Source organism: Monodon monoceros, unplaced genomic scaffold (assembly GCF_005190385.1).
Source record: "Monodon monoceros isolate NGI ecotype Baffin Bay Population unplaced genomic scaffold, NGI_Narwhal_1 Super_Scaffold_18, whole genome shotgun sequence".
Lineage (NCBI taxonomy): Eukaryota > Metazoa > Chordata > Mammalia > Artiodactyla > Monodontidae > Monodon > Monodon monoceros.
In genome coordinates this window covers 68708445-68725163 of record NW_021703774.1, presented here as the reverse complement: position 1 = coordinate 68725163, position 16719 = coordinate 68708445, and the positions used below count along the sequence as shown (strand labels likewise).

General features: G+C 52.3%; 3 protein-coding genes across 8 annotated transcripts in view; 1 reads left to right on the top strand and 2 right to left on the bottom strand.

Moving 5' to 3' along the window:
- The first annotated feature begins 11 nt into the window (after positions 1-11).
- Positions 12-6902, top strand: RRNAD1 (ribosomal RNA adenine dimethylase domain containing 1). Of its 5 annotated transcripts, none has more exons than XM_029230007.1 (9): positions 12-206; positions 557-763; positions 3201-3325; positions 3479-3671; positions 4135-4197; positions 4432-4575; positions 5048-5529; positions 5945-6129; positions 6560-6902. In XM_029230007.1, the coding sequence occupies exons 2-9, from the start codon at positions 653-655 to the stop codon at positions 6679-6681; spliced, it is 1425 nt and encodes a 474-aa protein (XP_029085840.1). In that variant the 5' UTR covers positions 12-206; positions 557-652; the 3' UTR covers positions 6682-6902. The 5 variants fall into 5 exon arrangements, with proteins under 5 accessions (XP_029085840.1, XP_029085844.1, XP_029085843.1 ...); XM_029230010.1 differs by lacking the exon at positions 12-206 and adding an exon at positions 1270-1621 and having other exon boundaries at positions 334-763; positions 3564-3671; XM_029230011.1 differs by lacking the exon at positions 557-763 and having other exon boundaries at positions 172-206; positions 3564-3671.
- A 330-nt stretch (positions 6903-7232) lies between these two features.
- Positions 7233-10830, bottom strand: MRPL24 (mitochondrial ribosomal protein L24). 2 transcript variants are annotated; one of them, XM_029229024.1, is made up of 6 exons: positions 10772-10830; positions 8449-8692; positions 8273-8368; positions 7962-8065; positions 7570-7700; positions 7233-7466 (listed from the first exon to the last, which is right to left on the bottom strand). In XM_029229024.1, the coding sequence occupies exons 2-6, from the start codon at positions 8629-8631 to the stop codon at positions 7330-7332; spliced, it is 651 nt and encodes a 216-aa protein (XP_029084857.1). In that variant the 5' UTR covers positions 8632-8692; positions 10772-10830; the 3' UTR covers positions 7233-7329. The 2 variants fall into 2 exon arrangements, with proteins under 2 accessions (XP_029084857.1, XP_029084858.1); XM_029229025.1 differs by lacking the exon at positions 10772-10830 and adding an exon at positions 10666-10683 and having other exon boundaries at positions 7238-7466.
- Positions 10831-12013: 1183 nt separating this feature from the next.
- HDGF (heparin binding growth factor) overlaps positions 12014-16719 on the bottom strand; it is a 10069-nt gene continuing 5363 nt past the window's right edge. Inside the window, exons 2-6 of the mRNA XM_029230215.1 lie at positions 15192-15268; positions 14910-15048; positions 14061-14240; positions 13565-13785; positions 12014-13369 (exon numbers count right to left, since the gene is read on the bottom strand). Of these exons, the coding sequence (XP_029086048.1) occupies positions 13363-13369; positions 13565-13785; positions 14061-14240; positions 14910-15048; positions 15192-15268 (624 nt within the window). The 3' untranslated portion in view covers positions 12014-13362. The remainder of the gene's footprint in view (positions 13370-13564; positions 13786-14060; positions 14241-14909; positions 15049-15191; positions 15269-16719) is intronic.

Here is a 16719-nt window from a genome sequence, read left to right as displayed (position 1 = left end):
GCGCGCGTAGGCGAGGCCCGAGCCGGCAGGCTAGCGGATTGGAACGCGCCGGAGGCCGGGCCCGCGTACCCACAGCGCACCTGCCTCCGGGAGCGAGGCCAGGGATTCCTAGTGTGTGAGAAGCGGCAGCAGCAGCGGCGGCGGCGGCGGCGGCGTGGGTGGGGGCGGGGGCGGATGCGCTGCCCGGCCCCTCTAGCCCAGTGGAGGTACAATTCGAAGGTGTGGGGAGACCGCTACAAACTGGCACTGCAGCGTGCCGGAGGCCCCAGGCCTCACTTCCGTTGGAAGAGGGAAGAATATGGGAAGGGGCGGGATCTGGAGGCGGGACCTGGAACTTGGCCCGCCCCACTCCGTGAGGTGGGCGCCGCGGCACGCCTCTGTGGCGTCACTGCGCTGGCACCGCCTCCCGGTTTGCGTCCAATGCTGACAGCTTCGGTCTGTGGGACGTCGCGGCCTGTGACGTCAGGAGGGCGCCTCAAGTCTTCAACCCCAACCTCGAAGCCCGGAAAGGCAGTGTCTGGGACCGGGTTCTGAGCGCTTTCTTCTGGTTCTGCAGAGCTGAGCCAAGCCCGGGTCCCGGACCCGCGTAGTCCTGACCCAGGTTCCCGCCTCACTGCATCCTCCTTCCCCGCGCCACCGGCTGGGCCCCGGAATGCCGGGGGTCTCCGCCCGGGGCCTCTCTCACGAAGCGAGGAGGCAGCTAGCTGTGAACCTCACCCGGGTCGTGACGCTCTACCGTTCCATCCTGGACGCCTACATCATTGTGAGGCCACAGGGTTGTGGGTGGGGTGCTCCTGGTTATGTGGGTGGCTCCCTAGCCACGACAGGGGAAGAATGTAGAGTTAGCTTCTGATCTCTTTTCTAATATGTTTCTTCAGTCTTTTGTCTGTACGAGAAAGGGTTAAAGCTGGGGCAGCCCCCCCACTTCTTTTTCTTTCAGATGACCTAAATATTAATAGTTTTAGCATCTAGGTTGTTTTTCTAACCCTCTCAAGTCCAAAGTGATAAAACGCATGGACATTTGAGCCATGCTGCTGCAGCTACGTTAAACTCTCCCAGGAACGTGTGAGGTGTTTCGAGAACACACATGTTCATTCATTCAAGCTTTGAATAAATTCCTGGCTTTGCAGTGTAATGGACAATTCCAACTTTGGAGTTGACAGACTTGGACTAGAATCCTGCCTCCCCTACTGTGTTAACCTTAGGCATAAAAAAAAACATTCCTCCTAGCCTCAGTTCCTGAGCGGTAAAATGGATCTCTTTTTGAAGGATCATTGTGAAGAATAAATGAGATGATGTATAAATGGCAGCAACATCTACCGAATTGTTCAGCTCCCAAACCCAGAAGCCATCCTCGATTCAGCTCTTTTCTTCATTGATCTACGATCCAGCCCTTCAACAAGTCCTGTTGGCTCATCTTCCAGAATAGATCCAAATTCACCTATTTGTCTCCATTGCCATTGCTACCACCCTAGGACAAGCCAACATCATCTCTCTCCTGGACTACTTCCTAACTGATCTCTGTGTTTGCTTCCTCTCCTCCATACCCAGTTCTTCACAAAACAGCCAGATTAATCTTTTAAAAATGTAAATCTCACCAGGACACTTCCTTGCTTCTTAGGTACTTTGATGAAATCGTAATTCTTTACCATTACCTATAAAACCCTACATGATCTGTCCCCTGCTCTCTTTTAAACCCCGCCACATTTCATTCTCTCCCACATTCACTGTACTACACTGGGCCTTTGCACTTACTGATCTGCCTGGAATGTTCTTCCTCCACAGAAAGGCAATTGAGTAGGGTGGTTAAGAGCAAGAACTCTAGAGTCAAATTGGTTTCAAATCCCAGCTGTGCCACTTACCAGCTTTTTGACTTAGACAGAATACTTAATTGCTGTACTTTGGTTTCCTTATCTGTAAAATGGGGGATAAAAATAGTACTATCTCATAGGGTAATTGTGAGGGTTAAATGCATTAATATACGTAAAATGTTTCAGACAGTGCCTGGCATATTATAGTATTCTGTAAGTGTTTGCTATTACCTGAATTTTTAAAAATTGAGATAGAATTGACATTTTAGTTTCAGGTGTATAATATAGTGATTTGTATATATTATGAAATGATTACAGTAACTCTAGTTAATATCCATCACCGTACATAGCTACATTTTTTTCTTGTGATGAGAACTTTTAAGATCTTCTCTCATCAACTTTCAAGTATACAATACTTTCAAGTATACAATACAGTATTATTTACTATAGTCACTATGGTGTACATTACATCTCCATGACATTTATTTTGTAACTGGAAGTTTGTACCTTTTGACCCTCCTCACCCATTTTACCCACCCCCACCCCCTGACTCTGGCAACCACTGCCTGAATTTTTTTACATGTGCTGTTTCCTGTTCATCATTCAAGTCTCAGCTCAAGTGTCACCTTCTCAGACAAGTCTTCCCTCATTGCTCTATCTAAAATAGTACTCTCTCAAACTCTCCATTGTTACTGTTTCATTAGTGTTTTATTGTCTATGTGGCTTTTGATGTTATCTGAAATAATTTTTTAAAATGTAAGCTCTGTAAGAGCAAGGATCTTGTCTGTCTGCTTCATTGTTTGTATCCCCTGAGCCTAGGATAGAACTTGGTGCCTAACCAAAGCTCCAGAATTTGTGTTGAATAAATGAATGAATAAAAATACATTCTGGCAGGGAATTCCCTGGTGGTCCAGTGGTTAGGACTCGGCGCTTTCACTGCCGAGGGCCTGGGTTCAATCCCTGGTCGGGGAACTAAGATCCCACAAACCACGCAGTTCAGCCAAAAAAAAAAAAAAAAAAAAACCCAACATTCTGACATATGTAATGTCTGGCACATCTAATGGTAGGTTACTAGATGGTAACGCTAATACTGGGTGTCAGTCACTGTGGTGTTGAGGATGCAGATGTGAAGCCACCATCCTTGCCCTTTAGTTGAGTGGAGGAAACAGACACATAAATAAGTGGGGACACTGCTAAAAGGAGAGGTGTGTCCAGAATGCAATTTGGGCTCAGAGGAAGGAGGGGGAGGCTAGAGCAGGCTTCAGAGAAGAGATGACAGCCAATGAGTAGAGGTGCCTGTTAGTTGCAGCCAGTGGCCATGTGTTGAGTGGGGCGGGGAAGAATGGAAAGAGTAGTAGCCTGTTGATTGCTTCTCGCTTTCCCCTACAGGAATTTTTCACAGACAACCTATGGGGCACACTCCCTTGCTCATGGCAGGAAGCCCTGGATGGACTGAACCCGCCACAGCTGGCCACACTGCTGCTGGGGATGCCTGGGGAAGGGGAAGTGGCCAGGTATGGGCAAGAGGGCACCTGTGTTGGGGGACTTGGTGCTGAGCCCTGCAGGGAGCCATTGCTCAGAGTCTCACAAGGGCTTCCTGGGTTGTAAACTTGCACACTCAGGATGCAATGGGACTATTCACTGGGGGCCTGGGTGGGCTATCTCAGGTACAGGTCGGTGTGGCCACTCACCCTGCTGGCCCTGAAGTCCACAGCCTATGCCCTGGCTTTTACCCGGACGCCTGGGTTTCAGACCCCCTCAGAGTTCCTGGAGAACCGCAGCCAGAGTTCCCGACTGACAGCTCCATTCCGGAAACATGTCAGGCCCAAGAAGCAGCATGAGATTCGGAGGCTGGGAGAGGTGAGGAGTTGGCTGGGGTATAGGTGGTATCTGGGAGCCTGGGGACTCCTTAAGCCTATGGGTTACAAAGGTGTGGGCACCTTATATTACCTGCAGGACCAGAGGCCCTAGAAAGTCCCTTCCTTGTCAGATACACCATAATCATATCTTCATCCTTTTGCTGGGTTGTTTGGTGGCTGTATTTGAATCACTGGCTTAATCTTGTTCTGATAACCTTCACAATCTGCTCATGGCTTCACAGCAGGGCTCTTGTTCTGTGGAGGAGACTGAATCACTAGCCTGAGAGGAGCAAAGACAGTAGCCTGAGCCTGGGGTCAGCACACCCCATTTTGGTTTCCATGTCTCTTGTCTCTTCCCTCTACCCATCTTTCTCTGCCATCTTCAGCTCCTCCACCCTCATTATGGGTGTTTGCCCTGGGAGCCAACACCAATGGCAGGAGACCTTTGTTCCCTCCTCTTTCAGTTGGTGAAGAAGCTGAGTGACCTCACAGGCTGCACCCAAGTTGTGGATGTAGGCTCAGGCCAGGTGAGCCAGACCCCTAATGTTCTGGTTTTTTGTCGTGGGGATAGAACAGCTGGAAGACAGGTTATCGGGCCACAGGCCCAGGGAGGCACGTGCTAAGGAGTGGTAGAAGCAAGCTGGGCAGAATTTAAGCCTTCTGGGGGCCTAGGACCCAGGCGTCCAAACCACAGATAGGGAGGGGGACAGTGGAGAGGACACTGAACGGGGCTGTCTCCACCCTCCCTCTCGGGACTCCAGGGCCATCTCTCCCGCTTCATGTCCCTGGGGCTGGGGCTGATGGTGAAGAGCATTGAAGGGGATCAGAGACTGGTGGAGAGAGCCCAGCGCCTAGACCAGGAGCTCCTGCAGGCTCTGCAGAAAGAGGAGAAGAGGAACCCACAGGTAGACCAGCCCTTCCTGCAGCCAGGACCGTGAGAGCAGGGTCTGCTTGGCTGGAATTGGGCACCAAGGCTAATTCCCTCTTTTAAGTTTCTCAGCTTGACATGGCGTGTCTCTATTTCTGCTACCCCTTTCCCAAGGTCCCTCCTTCACCAAAGCCTCCTCATATCTGAAAGGCACCTTCTAGTTAAAAAGTGCTTTCCACACCGATACGTCCTTCTCACAGCCACCTGTAAAAAGTGGCCAATCAAATGAGGAAGCTCAGACGAAAAGACCTGCAGTTACTAATAACAGACCCAGAATCTATCCCATCTCCTGATTTAAAGTTCCACTTTCTCCTCTGCCCCAGTTTCTCCCCCACCTTCCTCCTTGGGAAGGAACTCAGAGGACAGATCCATTCCCGTGGCTTGAGGTGGCACGGGGACGGGAAGCCGGCTTCCCATCTGCCTCTCTCTGTTCTGTCCTGCCTCCACAGGTGGTCCACACTGGCCCTCGCCACCGCCCCCACCATGTGGTTAGGTGGGTAGACCCCACGGCCCTGTGTGAGGAGCTTCTGCTTCCACTGGAGAACTCACCTCAGAGTGAGGCCCGCTTGCTGCTGACAGGCCTCCACGCCTGTGGGGATCTGAGTGTTGCCTTGCTGAGGCACTTCTGCCGCCCTGAGGTGGCGGCCCTGGCCTCAGTGGGCTGCTGTTACATGAAGCTGAGTGACCCCGGTGGCTACCCACTGAGTCAGTGGGTGGCTGGGCTGCCCGGCCGTGAACTGCCCTACAGGCTACGGGAGGGGGCCTGCCACGCCCTGGAGGAATACGCTGAGCGGCTGCAGAAAGCAGGCCCTGGCCTCCGAACCCACTGCTACCGGGCAGCACTGGAGACGGTCATCCGGCGTGCCCGGCCCGAGCTCCGTCGGCCAGGCGTGCAGGGGATCCCCAGGGTCCACGAGCTCAAGATTGAAGAGTGAGGCTGGGGAGTTGGGGGGGCGTGAGGAGGGGGGCATCACCTACTGGAGGTATGATTCCCCTCCCACCCTCAACTGTTTAGCATGTCCTGAAGAAAATCTAAATGTGCTGGGAGGAGGGGAGTGATTTTGAGTTCTGAAGCAGCTTCAAACTTTCTTTAAAAGGCAGTTGTCACTCTTTTATCAAGTTTTTGAAATGCTAAAAATATGGCTAAATAATTGGACAGATTAGGCTGAAAATAAATTTTTGGATTGATTTGCTATTGGACAGACAGCTCACAGCCAGAAAAACATTTAAAAATGCCTTAGGGTGGCAAATCTATTACAGCTGGAATTGAATTAGGAATGGACAGTTTGAATGGGGTAGGGGGGTTCTAAAACCAAACTGAGTGCTGTCTGTGGCTGACCCCACAGATACGTGCAGCGGGGGCTCCAGCGGGTGGGGCTTGACCCCCACCTGCCGCTGAATCTGGCTGCCCTTCGGGCCCACCAGGCCCAGGAGAACCGTGTGGTGGCCTTCTTCAGCCTGGCCCTGCTGCTGGCCCCGCTGGTGGAGACACTGATTCTACTGGACCGGCTGCTCTACCTTCAGGAGCAGGGTGAGGGTGGCCAAAGCAGGGACCCAGGGCAAGAGGGGCTGGAGTTCTAGGGTTCTCCTTCAGGTCCTGGCCCCTGCACCTGCCAGGACTAGGTTCCTTGCTGTGGTGATTCTCAGACCAGCTGCTTCAGAGTCAGATGGGGGAAGGGGAACTTGTTAATGCAAATTCCTACTGAATCTGCCTGTGGTGGTACCTCCCTGAGGTGCATTTTAAGCCAGCATCCCAGGCACTGAGAACCTACGATGTGCTGCAGACTGCCTCCTCCCAAGTCAGTGTCTCGGGCACTCATGTCCCTGGAGAGAGCTGGGTCTCCTTAGACCCCCTGGAGCCTCCCCCATGGGGAAAAGGGGCTATGCCTACAGGCTAAGCAGGAAGTGGCTAAGAGTCTGTTTCATTTCTCCCCTTCTGAGTAGCCCTGCCTTTCTCATAGGCTTCCATGCTGAGCTCCTGCCCATCTTCAGCCCCGAACTCTCTCCGAGAAACCTGGTTCTGGTGGCCACCAAAAGGCCTCTGGGTGAGACCTTCTCTGTTCTGGAGACTGAAGACAGCTGACACAGCCTGAAGAAGGGCATATCTCAGACCCCATCTGAAACTGCCAGGTACCACACTGGGTGGCGGAGTCTTCACCCACCTCCTCAGCCAGAGAACCAGCATCCTCCGTGGAATCCTGGTTCCCTACAAACCTTCAGCTTCATACCCTTTCTCTCCCTCTGCGTGTTATGTAACATTATGCAAAAAGTTATTTTTAATTTATTAAAAAATTGAAATCTTTACTTTTCTGTCTTTTCTATTAAGTATAGAAAAGGACAGACAAGCACCCTCCCTACCGAATCCTGCAGAGGTGCTAAATTAGGTCTCACATCCCCAACCCCCACTGTCTTCCCTAACAGGTAGCACCTTGTTACTCAGAGGTCTCCATGGAGGGAAGCTGTCTCTCCCTTAGATCTCCATCCCAGAATCTGCAGGCCCTGCCCTTTGGGAGGACCACCTTAAGGCTGGCTAACTTCTATCCAGGTTTTGTCATAACATCAGGACAGATGCTCCCTCCCTCAGTCCTTGAAACAGGCGTTAGGGGTGCCAGTCTACCAAAAGACAGCAGCTGCACACGGAGGACCCAAGGCTCTTTATTAGAGTCTGAAGAAGAGGTGGCCCCAATCTTCAAGGTTAAGGCAAAGAGGGGAGAAGCAGCTCTCCCCAGACTCAATACCAATAGACTTTCTTATGTCTCCGAGTCTCCTGGATCCCCATCGCCTCCATCACCTCCTCCTCCAGTGTCTTTAGACGGGGCACATAGGTTTTTTCTAGAGCATCTTCCACTGATGTGTCTTTGGGGCCACCTATTGAGCCAGAGAAAAGAAGATGGGTGGGAGGGCTTCTTAACATCCTTTACTCCCACTCCTCCCACCCCCCCCCACTTCTTGCCGCCTCACCCAGCCTCACCAATCCATGTTTCAGGGACGATGCCATCAGCTCTGGGAAATTCAGGTTTAGGGATAATTCTTCCTGATCTTCTGGAGACTCGTACCCGCTCTCCTGCCTCAGTGAATCTCCACTCCACCTCAGTGGGTTTCCTAGGGGATAGAAGAAGTGAGGCCAGCCAGGGAGTTAGGTCTCCCTCCTATGTTCCAACCCGAAAGTCAATGACTAAGAACACTAAGGTCACCATCTTGTTTCTCTGCTACCCCTGCACTGGGGTTTCCTATGGGGGGTCATGGATGGCCCCTCTCAATTTTCAGCACATCCAACCCACCATTCCCTTTGGATAAACATGGTCAACAGCTGTGTGGACTCAGAGGGCAAGAAACCCTCTGACCAGAGCCCCATGTGCTTGCCTGTCCACAGGATCCACAAGTTTGACCTGGTTGTGGAGCAAGGGTGCTTCGCTGGGGATCATGGTTCCCCGGTAATCCACGGTCTTGCCAACATAACGATAATGCTGTCCAAAAGAGGAGGTGGCTATCAGAACCCAGGAGGTGAGAAGGGGGCTTGTCTACCACAACTCAGAGCATTCAAGTTGAAAAGCAGAAGGTTCAGTTGTCTCACCATCCCCTCAGCCAGTCTCTGGCCTCCCTGTGCTGCTCTTAGTGGACAGGGACGGATGGCACAGGCTTCCTGAGCATCGCCATCCTCACTCTTCACTTACTGTATTCAGCCCCTCCACGACCACCCAGTTTCGCTGCCGGATAACTTGAACCACTTTGCCTTGCTTCCCAGCGTCCTTGCCTTCTAGGATCTCTACCTGTGGGAAGAGATGACCGTCAGGGAAGGAGATCCTTGCCCAGGAGCACCCCGCCACCCTACCCCATCTGAGATTCTCACCCTGTCCCCACAGAACAGATGCCAGTCTTCATCAGAGATAGGTTCCACAGCCACCGGGCGCCGCCTAGTCCCTGGAGGATTCTTCTTCTTGTCTGACAAGGAGCCTGGGCGGCTCATCCCATAGCGGTAATTGGGAGGCAGAGTGACCTTGGATGCCAAGGCCAGCAGAGCAGAGAGCCGCATGGCTGGAGACTGTGAGAAATCCCCTGGCCGGTGAAAGACCCAGAAATCTTCCTAGTCGGCTCTGGGGTAGGACAGAAAGAAAGGGGCAAAGAAACAAGGGAAGCAACATTTTCTTAAGCACTTACTTCATGGCTCAATGGACTTGATCTTACTGAATCCTCACAAGATATTATCTTCGCTTTACAGATGACGATAGAGACTCAGAGAAGTTAAGTGACTTGTCAATGGTCATAAAGCTACTACGTGGGAGAATCAGCATTCAAAGCCACATATATCTGACTTCAAAGTCCAAAAATTCATTGAGGCCAGGGACCATGTTATCTAGATCACCCTTGAATCCAGCAGATCCCAGCAGGGCCTGGCATGTAGTAGGTACTCAATAAAAAGTTATTTAATAAATGCACCAACAGCAAGATGGAAAGAAAACAAGTAATGGACAAAACACTGGCGTAAAGCCAGAAAGCAGGCAGTTATAAGGTAAAACAATCAAACAGGTGGCAGAGATAAAAACTGGGATTAAAATGTCCCTACAAAATGTCCAATTCCTAATCTCAATCAAGGAAATAACCACTTCTCCCTAAGATAGTTGCTTTTCTAAAGGAAAAGGACCCAGAGCCAGACTCTAGGATTATAGAGTCCTACATTTCCAAACTAAGTATGTACTCTAAGCCTCCCAATTTTGGATAATGGACTAAACCAATGGGGCGGTGGGACAACTGAGGGCAAAAATAATAAGTGCTTCAGTTTGCTGAGCACTTGCTACCTTCCAGTTGCCATGCTAAGTGCTTTCCTGTATCATCTCATTTAAGCCCAAGGACAACTGATGAAGGAGGTACCATTAACCTTGTTTCATAGCTAAGAATAAAGCCTAACTTCAAAGTACAATTAAAGTGCACTCTAATGACATTAAAAGCTCTGGACTGGGAATCAGACGACCTGGGTTCTAGTCCCCGCTCCACCATCAACTTATTCTGTGACCCTAGGCAACTTCTGAGCTTCAGTTTCATCATCCATAAAACTTTACAGGGTTGTTTCTGTCATTCGAGTTATTTTTAACATTTTAACAAAGCAAGGTACAGAATCATGTGGATAGTATCCTTTTTTGGGTAAATTAAAAAATATATATTCTATCACAGACATAAATATTTACAAGAAGGCAACAGGGAACAAATAAAGTACTTGTTTTGGAGATAAGGAAGTTTGGGAGGGCTATTACTTTCCATCTTGTTCCTTTCCATAACGTTTGCATTTTCTAACCACGTACCTTTAAAATAATACATCAGCTGGTTTATCTGAACAGTGAGATATCAGGTCATTTCTCTTCTCTATACTTCTCAATATGGAAAAAACCTAATATTATTTTTAATTAATGCTGGATGAATGTTAAGGGCCTTGGTGTTCCCATTCAGAATCAAAAAATGCTTAGGGAGCACTACTATGTGACAGGTCTAATGCTGGGAACTTCACTATTCCCAGCATTTGATCTTCACACTGCTCTCCGCGGGAGGTTGACAGGAGACGAGGAAACCAAGGCCCTGAAAGCTGGAGACTTGCCCTAGTTATGACTTGATAGAAGCAGAATTCTCTGGCGGTCCAGTGCTTAAGACTTTGCGCTTCCACTGAAGGACTGTAGGGGGCACGGGTTCCAACCCTGGTGGGGGAACTAAGATTCCGCAGGCCGCGCAGTGCGGCCCTCAAAAAAGACAATCTTAAGACCCGAGACTCCTGCGTGATTGCTGCAAGACGTCCCTTAACCTCAGCTATTCAAGATCTGAAGCTCTGGGAGGAGATCCCAGAAGCCAGCCCCCTAGATGTTTTCCTTTTTTCCCTCCAAACCCTGGAGAGGCTGGTGCCCTTCCGCAGCAGGGCTTTCATGGCGCGCTCTGGGGCGCCGTGCTAGGTAGTGAGGTAGAGCGTCTGCTCCCTCAGACCCCGGCTCCAAAGGCCCCGCCGGCCCCATCTTAGGTACGGGTGATGTCCATCCCCCAGCAGTCTTCAGCAACCACCCGCTCCGAGCTTCCGAAGCAGGGAGACCTCGGACGAAGCGACTGAGCCATGCCAGGGTCAAAGAAGGCTCTTCCCGCTCCCGCTCCCGGACCAGCCCGGAGTTGCCAAAACGTCCGGGCCACGCTGTTCTCACCTCCGCTTCCCGCTGAGCCCCGGAGCCTCCGCCAGTCCCTTCTGCACGTGGGACCTAAGCCCCGCCCCACCGCGTCCCCCGGCTTTCTGGGAAAAGTAGTCTAATGGTACAATGGACGCGCAACGATAATCTAGCCTCTCTGCATGCTGGGAGTTGTAGTCCGCTGCTGCAAAGCAAGCGAGAAACAGGAAATTTGGCCTTGTAGGAAATCTAGGAAGCCTAAGAGCACCGTGAAGCACGTCGGGAATTGAAGGCAAAGCGGAATATGCTATCGCGCCTGGCACATTCCTGCACGTGCTCTGCGTGGAGGCCGCTGGGAATTGTAGTTACTAGAGACGACGGCTCCATTTTCTAGGTGATTGCGGCTTCTTCAAAGCAGAGAGCCTTGCTTTCTAGTGAGGCTACAGTCAATACTCTCCCCGCCCGCCCTCTGCTGGAGGGAGTCAAGGCAGTGAAGAAAGTGTCATAGGCTTTCTAAACTAAGGGATAGAAACGTGGGCCCTTCCAATGCCAGTCGATGATCTAGTCACAAAATGTCAGACTGAAAGAAACCTGAGAGGATCTAATCCAGCCATTCCACTTAATTCAGGAGTATTGGGAGGATTCCATGCTATCAACCTCCCCGACCCTCAACACCGTTATCAGCAGCGGGCATCCCTGGCTTTGCCCTTGAGGGTCAAAGTTGTTTCTACAACCAGCCCCAACACCCTAACTTCCCTGGCCATCGTGAGCTGTGACTGGTACTGTCACCTCTCACAACCTACCTCTTCTTTTTTTAAATATTTATTTATTTTGGCTGCACCGTGTCTCAGTTGCAGCACGTGGGATCTTCGTTGTGGCGTGTGGAGTTCTTAGTTGTGGCATGCATGTGGGATCTAGTTCCCTGACCAGGTATCGAACCCAGGTCCCCTGCACTGGAAGCGGGGAGTCTTTCCCATTGGACCACCAGGGAAGTCCCACACCCTACTTCTTGTGCAAACTTTTAAAAAAACTTTCCCAGGTGCTTATGGGGGAAACTGTGTTAAACAGTGGCTGGGCAGAAGTAGAATACTGGGCACCGTATTCTGTGACTTTGCCCTCATGTAGAATTTTAGATATCTCTAACAGACTGAGAATGGAGAAGGCTGGCACACCTTACCTCAATCTGAAAAGTGGATTTGGAAATCATTTGCATTCCCTTTCCCATTCCCCTGCACCATCAGTTAACCAATACACCCCCAAAGAATCAGTCAAAATCCAATGTAGTAATCAATGGGTTTTATTTTCCTAGAACTGAAATCATCTACGGTTCTCAGAGCTAAACTTCCAAAGCTACAGTCAGCAATTTTTCATCAGAGCCCAAGGGAGGGGGGCAAGGGTGAAAGAGACGAGAGACAGAAGAGCCAAATAGACCACTAGAAAGAGGTTGGGAGAGGGCGCTTATTTCCCTCTGGCCTCTCAGTGGGTTACAAATTGGATCTGGTGACAACACTGAGGGGACCAGGTGAGGATATGTGGATGGGAAATGACACCAGAAGGAACACCAAAGCCCCAACTACAACAAGAACAGTCATCAGCCCCAAACAGAAGGGGAGCCTCCAAGTGCACCTCAGAAATGGGGGCAACAGTGGGGAAGAAAGGAGCAGAGTGGGGGACACACAAAGGGATGGGGGGGGATCTTTAAAATTTTTTTTTTTGTAATTTTCTTTTATTAAAAACATTTCCTAAAAAATGTGTCTTTTCCTTTATATCTGGGTGACGTATGTGACTGTAGGCTGGCCTTGAGCACTGTGGGGAGAGGGAAAAGGGCAGCTAAGGGTCTCCCCAGGGCATCCCATCTCTGGCCTGAGGTCTAAAGGTGGATGGATACTCCTCAACACTCCCACAGGAGCTGGGTGAAGTTAACCCTTCAGATCTCAGGTCCTTGACCCAAAGAACTTGGAAGACCCCAAATCTTTTGATGATAAACTGTAACTCCCATAACACCTAGGGTTGGCGTAAGAGAAGGGGCATTGTCAACCATCAAGGATTTATTGAAGGGAGCCCCTCTCCCACAAGCTGTCCCACTTTCCCTGAATCCAGGTAGCTGGGAGAACAGGTGTGGGAGGAAGGGACAGGATGCCATCCTCTTGCCCACTCCCCACCCCAACTTGAAGATTGCCCCTCCCAGGCCCCAGAAGCCCACCGTGCTACTTATACACCATCCCTTCCACTCATAGCCCTGATCCCAACCAACCCAGAGGTCTACAATGCCCGGGGAAGGGCGAGAGGGGTGTCAGAAGATGGAAATAGCCAGTCCAGGCCCTAACAAATACACTGGGAAACAGTTCCAGGCAGGGAGGGACACAGTGGCCTCATCTCATCCCACAGAGCAGAAGACATGGACCTGACTCAGGTCACAGGGGTGTGGGGACATGGAGGTGAGGGCCAGGTGGCCTGCCCCATCCGGGTCAATCTCCAGGGTCTGAGCTCAGAAGGGGGAGAGTGAGTGGAAGAGGAGAGTGGGTTGGGGTGGGGAAGGGGTTCCCAGTTTGCAGGCCATGGCCAGTTTCCCCAGTAGCACCCAGACAGCAGCAGGAACGGGGCGGGGGCTCCTCTTGAAACATTGGTGGCTACAGGCTGCGGGGGAGGGTTGGAGGGGAGAAGGGTTAATGGTGTGGCCTTGGCCTGGCCGGGCCCCAGCCAGTGCCGGCCTCCTGGGAGAGCCCACCCTGCCTCCCTGGAGGCTGACTGCTACAGGCCCTCCTCCTCCTCCTCTCAGCAGGTGGCTGGGCCCTCCCAGCCCAGCTGCCGAGGGGCAGGGGGCTCACTCACCTCTCATGATCTCTGATGCCCGGGGCCTCAGCATCTTCCTTGGCAGCCTCTTCCTCTTCTTCCTCCTCTTCTTCCTCCTGAGGAGGCCCCCGGCCAGAGCCCGGCTCCGAGGGGGTGCTGTTCTCCACCTCCACTGGAACGGGCCTCTCACCCTCCAAGGTGGCCCCTTCCTTCTCCTCCCCTTCGGGGTCTTCTGTCTCCTTGGGACGTTTGGGGGAGTCCTGGGCACGGTTAGCAGAGATGAAGTGGGTTGAGGATAGAGAGGGAGGACACCAGCCTCCCCCTCCTTTCCCCAGAGGCTCTCCTTCCTAGGCAGACCCACAGTCCTCCAGCCCTCTGCTAGCGGAGAGGTCTCCTGTGTCCCATCTTCTCAGCAAGGGACTCCCCAAAACTAGGGGCTGAGTCTGTCTCTCAGACGGGCACTCCCTGAAAAAGTCGTAACTTCCCTCCTCAGACTAGGAGCCTTGCTCCGGGGCCCCAGGTAGGGGGCAGTTACCTCCAGCAGGTCTCCCGCTCTCCTCTTCAGCGCCCCCTTCTCATTCTTCTCCTTGGTCGGTTCATCAATGACCAGCTTCCCTTCCTCATCACTGCTACCTTCGGCATTCCCCTTCTTATCGCCATCACCCTCGGTGGCTTCGGGCTCCGGCTCTTCCACACAGCTCTTTTTCTGGGAGGACTGCGGCGGAGACAGCAAAGGCTGAGTGGCACCAGCGACTGCCACGCTGGGCCCCCTCCCCAGACCCCTCCCTCGGCCACTCACTCCTTCCTTCTCCCACCTCTCCCCCGCCCCCACCCAGGTGCCCAGTCTCACAAGTGATTTGAGACCCACCTCTGTCGGATTAGCCCCGGGGTAAACCCACTGGCCGGGCAGGCAGGGCTCTGTGCAGGAGGGGGGAGGGCTGGAGCAGGAGGCAAAACCTCGGGTCAACTTCTCCCAGAGGGAGCTGGGACCCTTTCCCCGCCAACCCCCGCCCCCCACCCTCCCGCCTCATCCTGCCCGGCTCACGAGCACCTCCTCCTGGAAGCCTTTGTGGAAAGAGTTAAGGCCACATCCTATACTCACACTGGGCCTGCCAAAGGCCTGTCCCCACTTACCGCCTCCATCCTGTTCCTGCCCCCCCCAGGCGCTGTCTAACAGGTGGCCCCTGACCACAGCTACATCACACACCCGGAACCCCTTCCCCTCTGCAAGAAGCCTCCCCCAACCCCCCACCCCACGAGCTCCTACTCTGAAAGCCCTGGTGTTGGTGTCTGTTCCTGAAGCATCACATGTGGGCCCAGGGGCTCCCGGCACCTATGGCCACACCCGCTTTCCAGGAGGTCTCTGGGGCGGATGGCAGCTCACCTGGTAGCCAGAAGCCTTGACAGTAGGGTTGTTCTCGATCTCCCACAGCCCCTCGCTGAACCCTTTCCGTTTGTTGGGCTTGCCAAACTTCTCCTTGGACTCCTCGTAAGGGAAGAGGTCTTTGGGGCCCAGGAATGCCCTGGTGAGAGATGGGAGACTGTGCTCTCGAGTCCCTCACCGCATCTGAGCTGCGCAGCCCCATAGGGAAGGCGTGCCGTCACCACTGCTCTTTCCCCAAAGTGGTCCCCCCGTGGCCCTCCCCGCCTCTGCCCCCTCACTCACGTCTCGTGGGTCCCGAAAAAAAAGACTTGGTATTTGTTGGCTGTTGATTTCACGGCAGCCTCAGGCATCTCGTCAATCTGAGAGCAAGATGAGTAAAGTGAGCGTGAGCTGGAGTCTTGAGGTCACGAATTTGGGGCCGGAGGGTAGGGGTTAAGGGGCTGATCTCTAAGGCACATCTGTGAAAAATCAGACTGAGAGGGACCCAGGAGTTCACCAAAGGGGTTTCTGAACCATTTTTAGCAGTGTGACTTTGTCCAAAAGAAGTCAGGCATAAAAGCCCAGCAGAATCCCCGCCTCTCTTTCACAAACCAAACAGCGTCCATAAACAGATCCTGCCCATAAAGCTCCACGTCTTTGCCATCACCCTGGTCCAACCACTGTCCCCTCTTGCCTGGACTGAAACCACAGCCTCCCTCTCTTCTCTCAGTCTCCATTCTTGCCCCACTACAACTCATTCTCCACACTGCAGCCAGAGGGGGCCTTTCCAAGTGTGGGTCTGAGCATTTCATTTCCCCTGCTAGAAACCTTCGGGTGGCTTTTCAGGACTCTAGGGCCCACCTGTTCACCATTGTCCGTAATGTCAAGGTCTGAATTCCAATGCTGCCAACAGTATTTGTATGAGCTTGGGCAACTGACAGAACCTCAATTTTCTCAACTGTAAAATGGAGATGGTCACAGTACTTAAACCATAGCGTTGTAAGGATTAAATGACCATAATGTAGTACGTCCCGCATATGTGCTCGATATCATCATTCTCTCCCCAGTACGCTGCCCCTCTGCTCTCTGCTCCAGCCACACTGACCTTTCAGTCTCCTATAGTAACTCCTGATCAGCCTTCCCACCTCAGCCCCATCATCACTTCCTCCAGAAAGCTTCCCCATCTCTCCCAACCTGGTTGGCTTCCCAGATAAAACTCTCAGCACCTCTCCTTCACAGTGTGCTTTTCACAATTCTAGTTTTACAGTTCTTCATGTTACCATTTGCTTAACGTCTACGTGGACTATACCTGCCCCGAGAACAGAGGTCTGTTTATAAGTCCAACACAGTGCCTAGCACCCAGTGAGTGCACAGTGAAGATACGCTGAATGACTCTATGAAACAGACAAAAGCAGCCTGCTCTGCCTGAAGTGGAGAGGTGAGGCCAAGGGGCTGCCTATTCAATATCCCCCATCAGTAGCAGCTCCAAGACTTCTGGGGAACTCTCTGAAAGTCATGTCATGTAGTCAGACTCTCTTATTTTACAGTCAAGGAAACTGAGGCCCAGAAAAGAAAAGTGATTTACCCAAGATGACAGGACAAGTTAGTGAGGGCCAGATTTCAGAACTAGAGCTCCTGACTTGATCCTCTGCCTCAAATGTCCTGGGGGCATAAGGGATGCTGTGGTGGAGAAGGTGCAGCGGTCTGAGGTCAGAGAAATGGTGAGAGGCAGTGGTCCAGATAGCCTCTCCCAGATCAGGCCCTGGAAGCCCAGGCCAAGCTGAGCTGCGGGGGGGGGGGGGGGGGGGGGGGGGGGGGGGGGGGGGGGGGG